Source organism: Mandrillus leucophaeus, unplaced genomic scaffold (genome assembly GCF_000951045.1).
Source record: "Mandrillus leucophaeus isolate KB7577 unplaced genomic scaffold, Mleu.le_1.0 Scaffold167, whole genome shotgun sequence".
Classification (NCBI taxonomy): Eukaryota; Metazoa; Chordata; class Mammalia; order Primates; family Cercopithecidae; genus Mandrillus; species Mandrillus leucophaeus.
Window position 1 is genome coordinate 2,154,288 of NW_012101665.1, and position 22,117 is coordinate 2,176,404.

General features: G+C 37.0%; 1 protein-coding gene across 1 annotated transcript in view; it reads left to right on the forward strand.

Moving 5' to 3' along the window:
- LOC105537017 (phosphatidylinositol 3,4,5-trisphosphate-dependent Rac exchanger 2 protein-like) overlaps positions 1 to 22,117 on the forward strand; it is a 110,516-nt gene that overhangs the window by 39,747 nt on the left and 48,652 nt on the right. The window contains exon 10 of the mRNA XM_011976503.1: positions 5,313 to 5,427. Coding sequence (XP_011831893.1) covers positions 5,313 to 5,427 — 115 coding nt within the window. The remainder of the gene's footprint in view (positions 1 to 5,312; positions 5,428 to 22,117) is intronic.

Consider the following 22,117-nt stretch of genomic DNA (forward strand, 5'->3'; position numbering starts at 1 on the left):
GCACAGTTCCAATCAGCCTAGCTGTGCCAACTGCTATTGGAGGAGAATGGGAGGTTTCACGATGACTCAATGGCCAATTAAATGCTTTCAAATTCATGGTTTATCGCAAGGCTTTCACACACCAACAATCATGCAAACATATTCAGTACACACAGACAGACATAAAATGGTGGTAACAAACCATGGTGAGTAGCTCAGGAGGCCTGCAGGCTGACTGAGGCACAAGGAAGGCCTGGATTTCCCTGGAAACACTGACCAGCAAGGGGATGGGGGTCCCGGCTCATCTCTTGGCAGAGCTTCTAGGGCAAGGAGGCCTCAGAGTTCTCCTGGCAAAGCTTCTGCAGGCATCTCAACCATTGTCAGTTTCTTGCTGTTTTTATGGCTCTCCACAGGAGTGTGTTCATAGTCATTATCTCAGCCGCCTTTGGCTTCACTTTCCTGTGGGGTCTCTGAGGTGCCTGGCCATGGCAGGTGTCATCTTATCACCTCAGTCCACCATACATGTGCTTATCACTTTGAAGAGTCAGCAGTTTCACTGTGGGTTGAGTGACTTGTTATAAATGACTCCATTTTGAGACATTTAGAATCACAAAACATTATTATATATCACACGGCCATTCTCACATATTTGTCATAATGGGATCAACAAATCTTGCTTCTCTCCAAATAACTGGGACCAATTCTGAGGAATTGTGACCCGTGGTGACCATTTCTGGGGAATTCTAGCAGTGCATGTGCCGTGTCTTATTTAACCAAAAAAGTGTGCTATCAAAAGAGAGTGTTAGCAGACTGACACTATTCTTAAAATTATTCTTCAGAGATTCTGTGTTTTTCCCGATTAATCCCTTTCTTGGGAAAGCCTTGAAAGGTATTTTGAGTAAGTGGAAATGTAGCTTGCTTCAGTCTAAGAATAATTTAATCTTTAATTTTCTCTAACATTCATTAGGTTTTCCTTTTTTGCTGACTACCTAAATTTAATGGAATGTTTTTCTTCCTTTGCTTGAAAAGTAGTAGAAGTAAATAAACTAAATATTCAACCAAGTACATTGATACTGCTTTTGAGAAATATATCATTTTATGGATGAGAACTAAGGAAACTAGACAAGGAAATGCCAAATTTAACATGTTTGAAATTAACATGTTATTTAATTTGGTAGAATGTTGTTCTGGGTTTTTCATAACAATAAATAAACAAGTTATTTAGCTAAAATAGGGAATGTTGTCATCTTTCCTCTTCTCTGTCATACAAATTTTAGTTTTTAAATATAAAACTCATCTTTTTTTGTTCATTCCCCACAACTCTATAATGTGACACAGAATTCTTACTAAGACTCTTGGCAAAATTGTTAGGCACTTTTCCAGTTTTCAAAAAATTTTATGTGGTTGTGAATTTTAACTGACTTGTTAATTTGGAATAATATTGTCAAAAATGTAATGAAGATGGAAATTTATGAAATTGTAGAACTATTCATTAAAATTATATTAAATTATGTTTATATACTTGTTCTTATATAAAATTTGGGACAGAACTGACCATTCTGGCCAAAGTTGAACCATCAAGATCTTTATAAAAATTAGTTCCCAGCCCTCTCCCCTTGTAGCAGGACGAGCGGCTGACAAAACTCCTCAGACACCGAGTTAAAGAAGGAAGAGGTTTATTCGGCCAGGAGCATCAGCATGACTTCTGTCTCAAGAGCTGAGCTGAGCTCCTGAGACAGGGCAATTCCTGTCCCTTTTAAGGGCTCACAACTGTAAGGGGGTGTGTGTGAGAGGGTCGTGATTGATTGAGCAAGCAGGGGGTACGTGACTGGGGGCTGCATGCACCCGTAATTAGATCGGAACGAAACAAGAGGGATTTTCACAGTACTTTTCTATACAATGTCTGTAATCTATAGATAACAGAACCAATTAGGTCAGGGGTTGATCTTTAACTACCAGGCCCAGGGTATGGCGCTGGACTGTCTGCCTGTGGATTTCATTTCTGCCTTTTACTTTTTACTTCTTCTTTCTTTGGAGGCAGAAATTGGGCATAAGACAATATGAGGAGTGGTCTCCTCCCTTACCCTCACAGTTCCGCTGCTGTGCCATCCCACTGTTCTCCTTCCAGTTTTTCTGGTTTTAAGTCACAAATCAAAGTGGTTTTGCATGGACCCTTCTCTTAGTCCCACAAACTTTGTGTTTGGCTAAGCACACTCTGCATAATCAGTATCTCATTGGAATTGAATTAGGTAGTACCCGTACAGCATTTGGCATGTTGCCTAGTAAATAAAACTCATTCAATAAGTAAGAATACTCATGAGCTGTCTTAATACTATTATTTAATTAAATTCTTTCTCATTAACCATAACTGGTAGGTACTTTTATTTTGCAAGTCGAAAATGCAGAACCTGAGAATTTCAGATATTAATTAACTTGACCAAACTCACACAGCAGAAACTGGAATTTTACTCTAATGCATCAGCTTTCCAACTGGTAAGAGTAATTTATCTTGAAGTATGACTATTGGTAGACTGAATCCCTTCACAAATAGCAGCTTGTGAACATGGCATGTATTTAAGGATTATTTTATCAGGGACAGTTTCTTTTATTTTCTGTGTGTATTCAGGACCAGAAGTTTGTTGAACCAGTTACAACTATTGTAATTAATGAAAATGTAGGCTCTAAGAGAGAAAGCCTGTCCTTTTCCCTTTGAAAGGTTGCTGAAAATGAAGTTGCAATAGGCAGATTAATAAGGAAACAAAGCATACAAAATTTATTTAATTTAATTTAAAGCATACAAAATTTATAAAAATCATGGGAGAGTGATTACCCAATAACTCGGTGAGGTCCAGATACTTATATACCCTTCTTCATAGGCGATGGGGAAGATGGGGAATGTAGGAGGTCGTAAAATGTTTATTAGGGAGAATGAATGGGCCCGGGAGACAGAAATTAACTTGTAAATGATTGTCTTGGAATTTGAATGAGCTGGAGAAATAGATATTATCTTATGGGAAGAATCCTTCTAGATGGGTTACCTTCCACAGTCTTCTTTTCTAGCATAGATAATGAGATTTCCAGGGAGGGTAGGGAAAGCAATTGTGTTCTCTTTTGCAGATCTAGACTTAAGGTAGATAGGGCATATCAGAGAAAAGCCTCATCCAGTATCTGCTGACTTGCAGAAGCCTTTAATTTAAAGTAATCAGTATACCAGGGTGTCATATTTTAAGGGTAAAGTTTCCTGGGTTCCTTCCCAGAAGCCATAAGAAATAAACAAATTAAAAATCTGTGAAATAAGCACACAAATTTCATTTCCTGTACTGAAGTAAATGTAGTGTTTTTTCTCCCTTATCTTCCACAATTGCTTTTCTCAACTGTAAACCAATTTTTAAAATTTCCATTTAAAAACAATCTGCAAATTTGACATGGATCTTTAAAATTTTTTTATTTTCTTCAGTGTTCTAGAATTCTGACTAGTTTAATAAAACTATAGCACAGCTAAAATTAGCAGTCAGTTTCCTATTTCCCTCCCTTCAAAATGGTGATAGTTTCTTTCACTTTAAAGAAACCTCATGATTTAGTTTAGAAACTAGTGCATTTAGCAGTCTTGAAAGAAGATTGTTTTGAATTTTAAATCGTTTATTAAAAATTGAGGCTCATAAGTAGTGATGCATTTCAAGAGAAAATAATTTACATTTCCAACTTGGACCCACAGCCATTCCTGTTACTGGCAACCTTTCCACAGGAAATCTTGTATTTCTGGGCCCTTTTCCTGCGATTTATTTCCTCTCCAAAATGTTTTAAATGATACTTCATAAATGTTAAAGGAAAAAGAAATACTGAATCAAAAATGTTATTAAAAAGGAAATGTGTATGCTATTCAAAATACATTTAAAATTAGTGGGATATTATAACTAAATTAACTGACAGTTTGAGTAGAGGTGATTTTCTAAGATTTCAATTTATACTTTTTATTTAATACGTTAACATTTCTTTATTAAGGTTATACAAGAATGTGAATATGCATGGGGAGTGAAAATTTCCTTTTTTTTACTCTGACATGTTTTTGTTGTTGTTACGATTGTTTTAAGAGACAGAGTCTTACTCTGTCCTCTAGACTGGAGTCCAGTGGCACGATCCTAGCTTACTGCAGCTTCGAAGTCCTGGGCTCAAGTTATCTTCCCACCTCAGCCTCCTGAGTATCTAGGACTACAGGTGCATGCCACCATGCCAGGCTAATTTTTAAATTTTATTTTTTTAGAGACAGAATCTCGCTATGTTGCCTAAGCTAGTTTTAAACTTCTGATCTCAAATGATCCACCTGCCTTGGCTCTCAAAGTGCTAGAATTACAGACATGAGCCACCGTGCTAGGCCCCTGACATACATTAATGCACACTTCTGCCTTTCATACATATGTTCCAAATATGAACATATATGTGTCATATGTAATAGACATGTGTGTATAAATATCAAATACATCGGAAGTGTAAGTTTAGCTTCACAAAGAACGTTGTAGAGGAGGAAAAATAATTTTCTCTCTACCTTTCATAGTTCTTAGTTGGGATGATCCCCATAGCAAAAGACAAGTTAACAAGGGAAAAGCAAACAGAAGTTTAATAACATGTATACCTCATGTCTATATGCGAGATACCTAAGGAAAAGTGACTATATCTGAAAGAGGTAGCTTTGAACTTAGACTTAAATATAACTATTTTCTACTGAAACAGAAGGGTCAAGGGAAAGCCTAGTTATGGGGAGGTGACCAGGAAAGCACCATTAAAAAAAGGGTAAGATGTGTTGTGCAGATAAAGCTCTCTGTGATCGTCTTCCTTCTCTTCCTAGTACAGAGGGGGAGACACTCTTACAAGTAGAGGTTTCCTTTATGGATGGAAATTTTCCTTATCAAAGGGAAACTTCTACTCTGTTTTCAGAGTTTCTCCTGTGTCTGCATGCAGTTTCTCAAAATAACCATATCAAAATAATCCTTATGCCAGTGAGACGTATTTTGGGGCGGTGTATTCTGGTCTCCTACAGTTATATTTTGGAGTGGCATATTTTGGTCTCCTACAACATATACAAAATTTTTTAAAAATAGAGGACAGTTAAACCAGTAATTTTCTTTGCCCATTGGACAGAAAAATCATGAAATGTTTGATATTTATTTTGAGAGCAGAACAGTTTTCATTCATTTTTGGAGCTAATATAATTTTTTTGCATATGTGTTGATAATTGGTCCTATTTGCTAAATTTACTAATAATCAATAAAATTATACTACATGTGGAGAAATTGAGTTTAAAATTGCTTGTAAAATATGTTTACTTGTTTACACAGCACTGGAGAGCATGGAAGGATATTATTACAGAGACAATGTTTCCGTGGAAGAATTTCAAGCTCAGATAAATGCAGCCTCACTGGAAAAGGTCAAACAGTACAACCAGAAGCTCAGGTATGTAACAGTCCAATTGAAAAATAATAAGTGTCTATATTTTAATAGAAATGTGTTAATAAGATTTTTGATGTTATTTATCATATTAGATTATTAATGACATTTCTTTTGATATAAAGTCCTCATATTTAGGGTTTAACATTTTAAATATTCTAATTTGCTATACTTTTTCCAAGTAAAAATAACTAAGTAAAAGTGTGTTGAAAATTTTTATGCAAATATTAAAATTTCTAAAGAGATAAAGAGAAGGGGTTAAATATATAGTAGACCATTTCCAAGAAAGAAAATCACTGAGATACGTTATAGTGGTGTGCCCTATGAGATTTATTGGATTAAAGGTAAACTAGATTTCTCTATGTACCACTAAACAGCTGGCACCCCCACACGGAGAGAAGAATATGTGCTCAGCATGGAAGACATGATTGATCATGTGCTTGGTACTGGAAGAATATTTACTTTCAAATGTATCCCTTAATGCTTGCATTTTACTGTCTTTTTCCCCCCAAAAAATAGTGTTACTGGTACAATGATAAATGACAGGTAAAATTGACCACAGTAAGTGAAAGGGAAATGTATTATAATTCAAAAGCTTTATTTGTCAACAAATGATTAGTTGTATATTATCTTTTTGTATATATATTTGTATGTATTGTATGTATATGTATGTATATTAGTTGTATATTATCTACATATAGATATATATACACCTATCTCCTTTTTATCTTATGAATTACCCTGTTGACAGATCACTTTTAAAAACTTAACAAATTAAGGTTTTTATTTTTAAAAGAAAAATATTTTTGTTCTATCTTGAGCCTTAATAAATCAAAAATACTATTTTGACATTTTAAATTTTTTGTCCTCTCAGCTTAAAAGGAAGAATCTGAGGCAAAATTAATATAAGTAGGGAGTTTATTTGGGCCAAGCTTGAGAATTGCAAGCCAGGAGCATAGATTCAAATTGCCGTGAATATTCACTCCAGTTAGCAGCAATTACAAGTAGATTTTTAAAGGAAAAAATGGGAGACAGGGAGTGAGCTGATACAAAGTTGTTTGTCAGGCATTCTCATCGATTTACAGAAATAACATTGACAAGTGGTTGGCTATCCATTGTTAAGCTCTAGGGTGTGGGTTATAGAGTCCAGTGTGGCATCATTATGTTAAGTTACAGCTACTTATGGTGATAGCAAGCAGTTTCAAGAGATTAATGCACAGCACAGAGGGACTAGAAGGATTTAATTGCTGTTTCATTTTAATGTCTCTCTGGGCTGGTTAATTAAAGTAACTTGCATTCCTCAGATAAAAGTTATTTTCTTTTCTTATTTCCCCCTTTTGATCAAAAATCTATCTTCTTGACAGCATTGATGATCAAAATTTAAGTATCAAGGTATCCATCATCAAGAAGGCTCATTCCCAAGTAGTTATGTCAAAGTCATCGATTTATGGCTGCTGTTGCTTGTTGAATCGTACCTAGACTTCAGAGTATCGTCAATTTTTTTTTTGACGTCAAAAAGGCAATGTTTTATTATTTCAGAATGAAAGTCTATATTATTAAGATTTAAATTAGTAAAGTTTTGAACAATGTGATCTGACAACATCTATTTTAAAATATTCATGTGCTTTGGCCGACAGATTCATTATTTATTTATTTATTTATTTATTTATTTATTTATTTTTATTATACTTTAAGTTCTAGGGTACATGTGCACAACGTGCAGGTTTGTTACATATGTATACATGTGCCATGTTGGTGTGCTGCACCCATTAACTCATCATTTACATTAGCTATATCTCCTAATGCTATCCCCCTTACCCCCACCCCATGACAGGCCCTGGTGTGTGATGTTCTGCACCCTGTGTCCAAGTGTTCTCATTGTTCAGTTCCCACCTATGAGTGAGAACATGCGGCTTTTGGTTTTCTGTCCTTGTGATAGTTTGCTCAGAATGGTTTCCAGCTTCATCCATGTCCCTACAAAGGACATGAACTCATCCCTTTTTATGGCTGCATAGTATTCCATGGTATATATGTGCCACATTTTCTTAATCCAGTCTATCATTGATGGACATTTGGGTTGGTTCCAAGTCTTTGCTATTGTGAAAAGTGCCTCAATAAACATTCGTGTGCATGTGTCTTTACAGCAGCATGATTTATAATCCTTTGGGTATATGCCCAGTAATGGGATGGCTGGGTCAAATACTATTTCTAGTTCTAGATCCTTGAGGAATTGCCACACTGTCTTCCACAATGGTTGAACTAATTTATTGTCCCACCAACAGTGTAAGAGTGTTCCTATTTCTCCACATCCTCTCCAGCACCTGTTGCTTTCTGACTTTTTAATGATTGCCATTCTAACTGGTGTGAGATGGTATCTCATTGTGGTTTTGATTTGCATTTCTCTGATGGCGAGTGATGATGAGCATTTTTTCATGTGTCTGTTGGCCGTATAAATGTCTTCCTTTGAGAAGTGTCTGTTCATATCTTGTATCATCAATTTGGTTTCCTCAGAAGAAGGAAAACAACAAGAGATAGTGGAAATATAATCCATGTAAGGATTATAACTAAAGTCTCTCCCACAACATGTGGGGATTGTGGGAGCTAGAATTCCAGATTTGGGTTGGGACACAGCCAAACCATATCAGTTTTAACCTAGTAACCAATTTTCAATGAAAAGCCTAGGAATTAAGTAATTTTGAACTATTTTATACTATTATTTTTTGATGAAAACCATTTTATTCCTTAGAGGTTTTGTCAATGTCTGTTGACTAGCAGATCTAAAAATATATTTAGATAGTTTTACTATGCCATATAAAATATGATGTTGAAGTACATAAATGTAAATTTATGTTTAGCAATTAATGTTTCAGTATTTTAACTTAGAAATGACTCAGACATTTTATGATTAGCTGTTACTTAATCTAACATAACAAAATCTTAAGACTTTTAAATTACTGAAAGGAATTCTGAAACTATAAAACAGGTACCCTCTATAATGTCTTCCCCAGTTGCCCTAGGTCCCTAATATTTACATGGCACCCAAAGATGGCAATGAAGAGCATGGCCCAACTGGGTCCTGAATTTCTACGCCAAGTACAGAGCTCAGAACAGAGGAGAGAGCTGTGAAGGGTATGATTGGAGGATCAGACCCCTCCCAGCATGGCCAGGAGGAAAAGCTGGGTCAGGGAGAAAGAGGCCATGCTAAGCTTGATTCTGCTTTTTAGTTGGTGGTCTAGGCTCTGAGGACTTGTCCCCAGGCCTCACTGTGGCCATCTGTCCAGATCCCAGATCTACATGCTCAAATCCAAAGGCATAAGCTCACAGACAAATTAAGCAAATATTTGAAAATATCATACAAGCTACAGTTTTATGACCTTAAAATATCTAGCAGAGATAGTATAAACTTGTCTGACCAGCAGACACAGACAAAAATGTCCAAATTATGAAGCTCTTCCTATTTTATTTTACCAACAATTTTTAAACTATCTTTATTTAACAAAGATTACTAAAATCATGTGAATTTGAAAAGCATTTGGTTTGTTATTTAATTTGTGGGTACGCTTATTTACAAGCCAGTTTGGTGTTATAGACAACACATAAAACGATGTGGACACATGTATACACAAAAATACAGGCAGTCATAAAGATCTTATAGCTTTAGTTTTAAAACTTTAGCCATGAGTCAGATAAAACTCGCTAGTTTAAAAGGACAGTTGTGTTCAAACTGTGCCTTTCTTTATGGGAAAGGTTAACGTTTATCTGTTTCATGTGGCTGAAGCTCTTACTGAATTTTAGAGAAACAGGGTAGCAAATTTGCATCGCAAATCAAAGATAGAAAATTTAATATTTTTAAAGAAGGAATTTGGGTATGTTAGAGGAAGGTTAAAAATGAATTTCAAGGCAACACAAAATCATAGGACTTTACTCTAGAATTTCATAAGGAGGCCAATTTCATTTAGATAGGTAGCTTTTAATTTAGTGTCTGTTTTCCAAATGGGCTCAAGGTGGAGTCCACTAAGGAACAGGGTCAATAAAGCATTTGCAGTTTTTAAAGCTGAATAATTTAAATATGTGAAAAGCAAGCTGTTGGAAGGCAGAGCATTTAGATTTTTTAAAATCAAGCATTCTAATTTTGCATTGAATCCTGGATTCCTCACTCACAAAAAATGGAAAACACCACAGGACTAGGCCAAACAATGCTTCTGCGGTGCACTGTGCTACAAAGACATTTCTCCAAGGTTTAAACCTCACCTGTCTCATCTACACTTCCAAGGAAATGAGTAGTGTCCTGTAGCAATAACCATTTATTATAAACAATCGCCCTCATCCACCTCCAAAACTGCAGCTGTGCCAGTGACCCTCCAGTCATCACATTCACTAAGATCAAGTTCTCTCTCAGTACAAAGTAATCTCTGGTACTCCTGAAAACCAATGAGATCAGGTAACACAGTACAAAAGACGGTAGAGTATGAGACCTCAGACAAATCTGTCCGTGATGCTCTAGACTTTACAGGAGGACAGATGACCCAAAAAAAGGGGCCAGTGGCACCTTTTTCTGTGTTTCTTAAACAGTCTGAGTCATTAGATGTCTCTCCCAGATCCTTTTATGTGGTACCTGAGATGGCAAAGAGGAAAAAGGAGTCAGGAAGAATAGAAGTAAATAATAGAACAATTTTTAAGAAAGGAAGTGAACAGGGGGAACAAGCAGATAAAAAACAAGGATTTCCATCCACAGGAAAATAATAATCTCCAAAACAGGATCCAAAGAGAAAAAGCAAAAAGGTCTTAATATGTATAAAATGTATATATATATACACACACACACATATACACACACACAGTATATATAATATGTTAATATATATGTATATAATGTGTTTGTGTGTGTACTTGAATATCATCTTTTAGTCAAGCTGACTTCTGACCTTTTAAAAAATGCATTTTAATAAATCTTTTATTATCGCATTATAGCCAAGAAAAAACAGCTGATAATCTGGTTAAATCTTTTTTTTTTTTTTTTTGAGATGGAGTTTCACTCTTGTTGCCCAGGCTGGAGTGCAGTGGCATGATCTTGGCTCACCACAACCTCCACCTCCTGGGTTCAAGCGATTCTCTTGCCTCAGCCTCCTGAGTAGCCGGGATTACAAGCATGTGCCACTATGCCAGGCTAATTTTGTATTTTTAGTAGAGATGGGGTTTCTCCATGTTGGTCAGCCTGGTCTCGAACTACCCTCCTCAGGTGATCCACCTGCCTTGGCCTCCCAAAGTTCTGGGATTACAGGCATGAGCCACTGCGCCCAGCCAAATCAATTTTTTTTTTTTTTTTTAAACCAAAGGCACTCTCCTGAGTGGCAAAGTCAAAAGTCACAAAAATATTAAACCAAAAGGAGCTGGTTCCCTAATCAGTAATAAAACCCAGGCCCTGGTGGTATACGCACAACATCATAACCACTAGACCACAGATGAAGGGCTTTCTTACTTTTGCCTTTTATGTTTTCAAATCTTGCTGGGTATTCAAAGCAGGCTGCTTGAGCATTTAGAAGATTTTAAGTTGATTCAGATCTAATCTCAGCAGGAGTGCTGCTCAGCTCATTCCCTGGATGTTAGCATTTCAACATCAGCATCAATAATTAGTCTTAGTTTAAAGAAAATGGTTGGATCTACATGTTTATAATCTCAGTAGTTTTATTTTCATTCATCTCCCCATTTTAGACAATTAATCTTTTAATTACCTGTTGTATCGACCTAAGCAATTGTCAGCTAGGCAACAAAGGTGTATTTTGGAGGCCCATCTTGTTCATTGGGTGGTCTTTTTATTCATTTATTTATTTACTTAGTTTCTCTCTTTTGTTCCCCCATCCCCTCGGTGTTTTCATGGATGGGTTTTTTTTAGTTGAGCAAAGAATAGTTTGAGAACCAGGCATTCCCCAGAACCAGAAGTTGCTCCCAGCGACTCTGGGACTGGAGTCACTATGCTACAATAGGAGTTTCAGGGAGGGAGTCAAACACCTGGGGAATTCCCTCTGGCGGTGGTGATGGGTGTATACTCTTTACCTCCTAAATGGAGGCAATTGTCTCAGGATTTCTTATAGAAGTTTTTTGTTGTTGTTTTTAAGTACCATTGGAAGTAAGTCTTAAATTATCTGGTTCCAAAACCAGCTTTTTCTAATTGTGCACATAAATAAATTATTTTAGGTATTTCAGAAGATCCCCAGTTTTGGAGAGATTTATTGTTTGACTATTCCGGGTTAGGTGGATCCACTTTCCTAGATATTTACAAGAAGATGTCCATAGTGTTGTATATAAATTCAGCTGAGGTTTAATAAGAGTTGGTCACAGATGAAAAATGCAGCCCGAATTTCAAAAATAGGAAAGTATCTGCAAGTTTTTTAAAGCATGCTGTGTAAAACCAGACCACTGGTGCCTAAATGGCAATCCTTACCCAAACCTCTGCTGTAGGCAGGGGCAGGAAAATTTTGACCTGAAGCCCTCGTCCTGAGACAGGCTGAAGGAGGCAGTTCCCTGCAGAGCTCTTTGCCTGAATCTTCTGTCTAAAGACAGAGACTGGAGCCCTCATTCATAAAGGAAAGAGAGAGGGTTTGAAAAACAGCCCAAATAAGGTATAGACCTTCGACCAAAGACTAGGCGGTCTGAATTCAGGTAAACTCACCTGAAACACCCAATAGGACTTCTGAAGATGGAATGCTGGTGCTGGTACCAAGCCCTGCTTTCAGAGAAAAACACCAGGTGGTCTGGGGGAGTCACTCTGAAATCTGCCAAGTTATGCCAAATATGTCGACCTAAAAGGAAGAAATGAAAGCAAAATTAATGTAAGTAGAGAGTTTATTTGGGCCAAGCTTGAGGATTGCAACCTAGGAGCATAGATTCAAGTTGCCCTGAATACACACTTTGATTAGCAGCAGTTATGAGTGGATTTTTGAAGGGAGGAAAGGGGGACAGGGAGTTAATCTTGACTTCTTAAGAAGCATGTGCCCTGACTAAGAAACATTGAATTTAAGAAGTTTAAGTCCTATCTTGCAAAAATCTTTCAATTGACAATTGTCATCACAAGAATAATTTTGCCTTGAAATCTGACAAGATATATTCTTCTGGGGCTGGATGTGGTGACTCATGCCTATAATCCCAGCACTTCGAGAGGTTGAGGTATACGGATCATTTGAGCCCAGGAGTTCAAGACCAGCTTGGGCAACATAGGGAGACCCTGTCTCTACAATTTTTTTTTTTTTTAATTAGCCAGGTATGATGGCCCAGCTGTTCCAGAGACTGAGGTGGGTGGATGGCTTGAGCTGTGGAGGTCAAGGCTTCAGTGAATTGTGATCATACAGCACTGCACTCCAGCCTGGGTGACAGAGGAAAAAAAATTAAAGTTAAAAATTTATTCTTATGTTAGTTTTAAACAAAATACAAAATTAAAGCATTTGTAGAGAACTTGCAGCTCTGAGACTATAACTCTTGATTCCAATTTAAGAAAATGGGTCTACATCATTGCTGTAGCAATTTAACTAATCTCCTTGCTGGGAACAACCAGAGTGGTTTTAATTTACTCAGAATTTTGCTTCCAAATAATAATTTTAAGCCATGATTTGCACTGTGTCACTGTCCTGCTCATAGCACTTTAGTGTTGTCTTATTCCCACCCCCTAAAAAAGTCACAAACTCCTTAGCATAGCACTTGGGATCTTTCATGACTTGGCCCAAGATTGCATTTGTCTACTGTCTATGAATGCATCAGCAATACTGTGTTCTCCTCTTTTTTTTATTTTTTGGAGACAGAGTCTCACTCTGTCACCCAGGCTGAGTGCAGTGCAGTGGTACAATCTTGGCTCACTGCAACCTCTGCCTTCCAGGTTTAAGCTGTTCTCCTGTCTCAGCCTCCCCAGTAGCTAGGACTATAGGCACGCCACCATGTCCAGCTAATTTTTGTATTTTGGGGTAGAGACGGAGTTTCACCATGTTGGCCAGGCTGGTCTTGAACTTCTGACCACAGGTGATCTGCCCACCTTGGCCTCCCAAAGTGCTGGGATTACAGGCGTGAGCCACCTCACCTGACCCTCATTTCTAATCATGTGCTGTACTTGCCTTTTTCCATGACTTTTCACCTGTCACTTAGCATCTGCCTCCAACTGTTTATAAAACTACTCTTGGTGTAAATCAATGTCCAGTTCTGGTAGAGTTCCCTTTGTAAAATATTTTTCTTTTATTATTGAACTGGAATAAAACCTGGGAACTAGAATTTTAGAAAGCTTCTTAGGAGATTCTACCGTGCACCCCAAATTGAAAACAAATCCCCTAGATCAGTAGTTCTTAAAATGTGATCCCGAGACCAGCATCATCTGTATCATCTGCAGACTTGCCAAAAGCTCTTGTGTCGGCCCAGCAGCCTTTGTTTTAATAAACTTGGTGGGTGATTCTTATGCACATTCAAATTTCAGAACCATTGCCCTTCGCCAAAATGAATATCAGATCATTCTACTAGTCTTTCAATGTACTTTATTTATGGTTATTACAGAATTCGGTGTTCTTCTAAAATGATACAGCTACATGTACAGATTTCTCATCTTTTTATTCTAGCATAAGTTCTTTGATACGTGTGCTACGTTTATCTTGGTATCACCCATTGTGTTTATCAAAGTATTTTGCCTAAGAATCTCTCCACAAATGTATGTTTAGTGCATTAAAGCTTTTGGGTATAACTAGCAGGGAGAAATGGGAATGTGACATACCATTCACACTCCTGTGGATCTTTTATTAAAAAACAGAAATTTAGTATATACTCATATAAAACAGATAGCTGACAGGATGTTTTTAGTAATGATACTTTATTAAGAAAATAGCATGAGCATTAATTACATGATACCCTGTTCGCCTAAGAAAACATTTTAATGTCTCTTTCTTGGAGAAAGCATTTTTAAATGTACAACCTCTTCAGTACAAATTAGGTACCTTTGTAAGAATTACCTGCTGTATACCCTCCTTGTTGTGTATTAGATTTCCTTTGCACAGGAAGACAATTATCTTCCTTTTGACTTTCAATAATGCCTTCTCATTTTGCTTATTTCTTGGGTAAGGTGTTAATTTCTTCCTTTATTTTTCCTGTTAATCTGTAACCACAAATACTCCTAAGTTGCTTTTGGGCAATCTGCTCTTGGTTTTTCAGGCCACAAGCCCACACTGACCAGTTCTTCACAGGGGCTCTTACTGCCTGTGTTAAAAAGTAACCCTAAGGTGTCAGACTTTCCTTAATAACTGAGTACCCTTTTTCACACTTTCACTTCAAACCATTTCATTCTGGAAAGTAATTTGTTTACTTACTAATTGGACCTCAGAAAATGACTTTTTTTTTTTTTTTTTTTTTTTACTTACAACTCTTTATCATTGTCTTAGAAAGCAGTCTTTAGATTATAAGTTTCAGAAACCAAACTCAAACTGGCATAAACAAAATACTGACTTGGCTTGTCTAACAGAGACATCCAGGGGCTGTGGCCACTTCAGGCACAGCGCTATCCAGGGGGATTACAGGTCCTCAAGATGCCGTTTCTCTCTCCATCTACTGGCATTTCTTTCCTCTGTGTGGCCTTCCTTTTTGGGCAGGGTGGTTTCACATTTGGGTAAAGACGGTTCCTACAAACCAGTGTTCTATTCTCAGAAGAAGAGAAGGTGAAACCACCACTCCTTTCTGAGAGCCCCAGTGAAGGACCTGGGGAGGCAATCAGCCAGACCCAGGCCACGCACCCATTCCTGGGTGGGCTTGGCACTAGATAACACCAAAGGACTGTCACCAAGAGTGAGGGTCAGAATGCTGGACAAACAAAGTCAATGAATTTCACTCCATTTATGGAGTTTGTTCCAGAGATGTGGAACAATCTCCATAATTGGAAATGGAACAAACGTGGACCAGAAGTGCTGTTTCAGAACAGCAAAGAGGTAGAAGTCATTTTCTACTTAAAAGAAAAAGATAACCACAATACCTACCAAATTTTAAGAACATATTAAGAGTCAGTCACAATGTTAGGTGAGTTATGTGGATTGTTTGAAAATCCAGTGAATTCCATGTTATTATTTCCATTTTAAGGGGAATTTAAGGTTACCCAGATAATCAGTGGGAAAATCACGATTTAAATCAAAGACATTTTCTCTTTATCATCCATATTGTTTATACTTTATTAGGCCATCTGAGTCAATGGAGTGAACAGTAGACAGTGAAAACAAATTCTGTGTTACTAGCCTTTAGTGTCAGATATTATCAGTTGCCACCAACTGCCTAATTCCGTTCCATGAGGTATTTATTTATCCAGTCGATGTTCAAGAGGTCTTCATTCTTGTGAGAATGAGAAAGACAGAAAATGAACAAGTAAACAAGTCCATAAACAAAGCCTTTTAGATGGTGGGAAATGCAGTGAAGAAAATATAAAACAGGCTGATCTACTAGAAGGTTAGTAATTCGGAGGAGGTAGTTAAGGATGACTTAAATACTAGGTGATATTTGAACAATAGCGTGAATTATAAAGAGACAGCTTTTCTAAAATCTTGGGCAAGATCTTTCCAGAGACAGTGAATGGATACACTGAAGTCATAGGAATAAGCTGTCATGTTTGAGGAAGACAGAGAAGGCTAGTGGGAGTTCAGCACATTGAGGAGAAGGGTGTGTATTGAGAGAGATGGACAGAGCCCCAGTCATGTAGGGCTGTGTGTAGGCCATTGTAGGAAGCTGCAATTTTATTGTCAACACAATGGAGAGGCCACTGAAATGTTTTACTGAGTTATTGCTGTCCATTTGTATTTCATGCATCGATTATCAGTAGTCATAAAAATAGTTAAAGTTTGCACAAGGTAGTAGTGAAGCCAGCCAAGGCCACATGGCTGGCCTGACCATTGTCCCCCAGTCTCCTGTGCAAATACGAACAGAGACAGGCAACTGGAGAGCCTGTGCCACATGCATTATAGCCTTAATCCTAGTTGCCTGGAGAAAACCTGGTTCACTTTTTGCCCCCAGTGAATAAACTGAACTAGCAGAAATGTTTAACAGCTGTTTCCACAATATAACCTCCTCCTGGGCCAAGTCAGTTGATTGATTTCTTGCTATTTATTAAAGAGTAACAGTATGTAAAGTGTTTAACTCTGGAATTCTGACAAAGAAATTCAGGGGATGGGGCATTTTTATCCCCTCCATTCACCATTCTCACCCTGTTTTTTTCTCTCTTTTCTACCTAAAGGCTTTCCATTTTAGTCTCTCTGGCCATGAGCTATCATCCCTATCAGCCTCATTTTTCCCTGCCCCACTTAAAGGTAATATATCTTTACCAAATCCATTCATTTTAATGTATTCTGCTTATTGGCAGGAAGCATCAATGCATGGTAAAAGCACAACTGCACTTACATTTACAGATAAAATGTAAATTCCAACAGTGTTCTTTGTGTCAAAGTATTCGAGTTTGAAGAGTTTAGATTATTATGTTTAGAATACTATTTTCAGTATAAAATAGTAAAATGAAATAAAAATCAAAAAGGGAAACGTATATTAGTTACTGAGATTATTTTTGCATGAAGTGACAACTTTATGCTGAATTTTGGGGGCGGCATATCTGAATGTAAATTCATTGTCTTTACAGAAAGGAAAGAAGAAACTTTTTCAAGGCAAATATTCTCTGATGGTGTGCCTTCATTGATAAAGAATAGCACATTTTCTTTAAAGAAAGTTTTAAAAGCCAAATATATTTTATGTAATAAGTAGAAGGGAGATAGATATTTTATTCATGTTAGCAAGAAGTGCTACGCAAATACTCATCTCAGAGCCATGTATTTTGGACAATTTTTTCAACTGAGAAATGTCTGGCCGAAAGTATGTTTTCACTATTCTCATGATAATGTATCTACAAAATGTGTCACTTCTCACCACTTCTGCAGGAAAAAAATATCAGTAACTATGCTCTCCTGAAATGGGATGAATATGAAGAATGCCACAAACTTACTGCCATTTCATGTCTTTAAGTACAGCTGAGGAACAGCATGAGAAAGCGAAGGGACAGTGGGACTTCAGCTTTCATGCCCTGTCTCTGGGTGTCGGCACATCTCCCCATCCCCTTCTCTTTCTTCCCTGAGCCCTCTGCTCTGTTTCACATTTCTTGTCTAACAACAAACAGTATATAGACATAGAAAACTTTGTGTTCTGTTCGCAAGGATCTTGGAAACTACCTGAAACCAACAAGAGTACAGCTTAAAATCTGAGAGCGAGAACAAGGGAGGGAGAAAGAGAATATTAATTAGCATGTAAAGAATGCCTTTGTCCTTAAATTGTTTTTACTTATAGAGCTACAGCTTCTAGAGATATTACGTGATGTGATTTCTTTTTAAATTAACCCGCAACATTCCAGATGCATGTTTATCTCCTCTATAGCAGTTTTATTTTTGTTCTCCTCTCTTTTGGCAGAATTTCATTTTTTAATATCTTAAGATGCATTCATATTTTGCTTTCTTTAGGACTAGCTGTAAATCAAATGTGTATATTCAATTCATTTCTTTGTGCAGACTTGGAAATCAGAGTTGTCATAGTTGTATGTTTTGTTTTATTTGAGAAGTGATTCTCCCCTGGCAGAAAACAACTAAATCTACAAAGAATTTGAATTAGTTTATAATGCTTGAAAGTTTTATGAATGTCTTTCCTACACATGAAATTTATGAAATATCTACCATTTACAAAATATGTTATACTCAAATGCCAAATTCTTGCACAAAGTAAAACTGAAGAACTGTGGATACTTGCATGTATTCAACAAATGCTGTGCTCCTATCAAGTACCAAGGACAGCGCCTTGCGCCCCAGAGCCTCACAAGAGTTAAGACTGCTGCTTGCCAAGAACATTTTATTTGTCTGTAGGTTATGATAAATATTAAACAAAATTTTCACTAATAATTTATAACAATATGTGAGACAAATTATGTATGGAAAGTGTAAAGTGCTATGCATATGTACAAGAAGATAGTCAATCTTAAGCCATTGGGGATGGGATGAAGGTTGAAGGTTTCAGGAATGAATTAGAGGAACCGACCTTTAATCTGAGATCTGAAAGAGGAGTTAAAGTTATAGTATTTAGGGGAGAAGGGATATTTTTTAGCAGAGGAAACAGCATGAGGAGAAAATCCTAAAGGGGAAAGAAGAAATTGTAAGGTTATGGAAGGTGGAATTCAAGAGGAAGACGGACCTGGAACATGCTTGTGACCAGAATCAACACGTTTTCTTTTACCTCCTTTGCATCCAGCTCTTCCTCAACTCCTTTTAACCCAGCCTTCACCCAGGACATGCTTCAGCTCCATTTCTATTTGCTTGAATAGTGTGATTATTTAGGACCCATTTCAAATGTATCTTCTTGCAGAATGCCTTTAGTTATAGCTTCAGCTGGAAATAATCAATCACTGTCTTCTTTAAAACCTAATAACCTCTTTGATTTCATGTGTTTTAATTGGACTTGTGGGTTATTTGTCTGACTTCCTCAATACATATTGAGGGCAACCATGTCCTAGTTCCTCACTGTGCTTGGTACAAAGTTAGTACCATAAAAATAGTTGAATTGAATTAGAAACCAGAGTAGTCATAACACATTGGCCATCTTTTCTGTGGTATTGTCATTTATTTTATTGAATTTATTCCAGTATTCAGCCTACTTTGTTTTATATCCAAAAAATTCCAGGCCATTTGAAGGGTGCAGATGCTGACTCTGTTGGAGACATCTCAAAAAAATTAATCAGCATAGCCAAGGTTCATAAATTTCACATGAGGCAAGATCAGATAGAGTTGAAATTGTAGTGACACTTTGAAAGCAATATATCTCTTCTTAATTTGAAAAATACTGTAATTCTATTAAGCATTGCCACCACTGCTTTACCGAGAATGTGATATAACTGCACATAGATTTATGCATGCAGTATTATGTAACTTACCTGGACTCGACTTATGCTTATTTTAATTCAGACTAATTCATTTGCCCTTAAGAAGTTGTAATTATAACTAATATTTATTTTACTTTCATGTTAAAGAAATTTTTAATGCAATTTTTAGGTAAGGGCAACAAACGAGATTAGAATTCTTTACCTATGGGTTTTTTATTTTTGTGATAAGTCCTTCATTGTGATAATATTTTTAAGGATGAATAGATATTCTGGCTGACAAGTAGAAGCAGATGAAATCATCTTCAAAAAGAATTCTTTGAAGAGAGCCACCTCTGTCTCAAAGCTAATACAAGCTATTGTTTTCACCAAAGCAAAGGGAAGATCAAAGTATTTGTGCTCTGAATTTCCTTCGGAAATAAATGAAAGTTAGAAGTGTCAAAGAGAAAAAAAGCATACCCCAAAAAGATAGTTAGGGAAATATACTCAGTGAGGAAAAATTGTCAGTGCTTATGGAAGCAAGATTGATTTTTATTTTTAACTCCGCTGACTTTTCTATCTGATCACAAGGACAATCCATCTTAAAAATATATTTAAGTCAAGCTCCTTCAGTGATTTTTTTCCTATTGCTTTTGTTCAGTTCTTTTTTGCTGACATTTCAGACTTCTTTTGTTTTGTGGATGTACCATGCAGGTGAATGAGTGATTATAAATTATACTTTCAAAGCTTTATCCGTGCACCAGTCAGGAAATTTAGCTTGCAGCCAGAGCTTTTGATAGGAAAACCATGATTTTAACTTAGAAGAAATTAATATGGATTTGCTGAAACTCATGATTTGTGTAAAGAATAGAGCTTTAGGTTTATAAAATTAGCTGCCTGGTTAAATGCCGCCCCCCCCCCGCCCCCCACCCCGTCCCCTCACCATCACCGAACTTCAACTAGGGGCACAGTTCTATGTTTTGTAGATTCAAATTTGTGAAATTCTGTCAGTCATTTAGGAAAAGAATCAACACATTTTGACTTGGCTTTTCATAATTTCAGTTAGAATGACATCCATTTCAATTTCCTTGGCCAATTCCTACCCATCTTTTCTCACATGCCCCTAAATTTTCCACCACTTTCCTCACTGAGGTCTTCCTACTTCCCCTATGTCAGTCTTTTAAAAATAATCCTATTCCATGATTCTATTATAACACTTACCCCATTATGCTTTATATAGTTTTTGTGTCTGTTTCTCCTTTCACCTTGTCTTTTTTTTTGTTTACCTTTGTTGACAAAGCAGCTACTAATAGATGATTATTAATAAATGTTTGTATGTATGTAAATGCTCAAAAGCCAGGGCAACCAAACCAGGACACAAGATATAAACAGTGGCGGGTTCTTGACTCACATCATGATGACTTAGCAGACGGGTCTTCCTAGCTCCTTCCATTCTGTTTTGTAAACTGTTCTTTATGGCTTAACAATATTGTGCACCTGTATGCAAGCACAGGAATGTGCACAGCACTGAGGATACAGAGATGAACAGGACAAAATACTCTTGATAATTTTAAGAGGAAGAGTCAATGAAACCAACAGGTTATTTTGAAATACTCTACCGAATGCAGCATGGCTGGTATAACAGGATGCCTGAGATGCCTGAGGAGCACAGAACAGGAGCATTTAGGAAAGACTGAGGAGTCCAGGGACTGGGGGCAGTTCTGACAGATGACTACCAGTGGGCCAGGTGGAGAGCAGTGGAGAAGCTGTTTCAGAGAGAGAAAACAATACAATCAAAGGAGTTGTGGGACTATAATAGGTGGGAAGGGGCTGAAAGTGAAGTTGGGGGATTGGGGGGCAGGAGCAGGCCACAGAGGACCTCAGATGCCAGCTGAGACACTTCAACAGAAGCCTGTAAGTGAGCGACTGGCTTGTGAGTTCTAAGTGGGGCAGGCCGGGGTCCGAAAGGATGCATATTCAACTCTGCACCCTGTGGTACCATTGAGGGCAAATTAGGGGTGAGGAGAAGATGAGCCAGAGAGACTGGTTAGGAAACCTAAAATATTTCAGGCGAGTGATAATAAGAACCCTAAGTAGATACAAATGGAGATGGAGTGGAAGAAAAAGGCAGAAGGAACTGAAATAGTTGGAGTCTTATTGTTATTTGAAAACAAAAGAAAGTATCTCTGGTGTGAGACTGTGAATCAAGCCCACTAAAGTATTCCTGCTCTCCTAATGAATGTTCCTCATGCAATATTTCACATGGTCAAGGAAAAAGGATTCATCTGTATCAATCTTAAATGCCATCAAAATGCATTACCAGCCGTATTCTTTGTATCAAATTCCAAAAAAAGTATCAAATATGTCCTACATAATATTATATATGGTAACATATAATTTTAACTGTATAATGATAATTATATATGATTAAATATAAAATGTTTTAATAGAATAAAGCAGAACTTAGTATATTTTCATTTGTCTATTTAAATATTAAGACATTTCAATCAAGCAGAATTGAAAGCCTATAGTTCTATTCCATTCATAGTATATTTCAAATGATTATAAAGGAAATCCCAGAACTTTGTGAGACTGTGTGCAAATTAATTCATAATCCCAGAACTTGGGAGATTGTGTACACATTAATAATTGAAAAGAGTATGGGGTGTGCTTCAGTTTCTATAAACTTTGAACTTCATGTACTTGAGATATCAGTGAACTCAGATGTAAAATTAGATGCATTCAGAAAACAATGAGAGATGACAGATGAACAAATCCTTGCTAGTCTTAAGCAGAGGCATTTTCAGTAGACCTAAT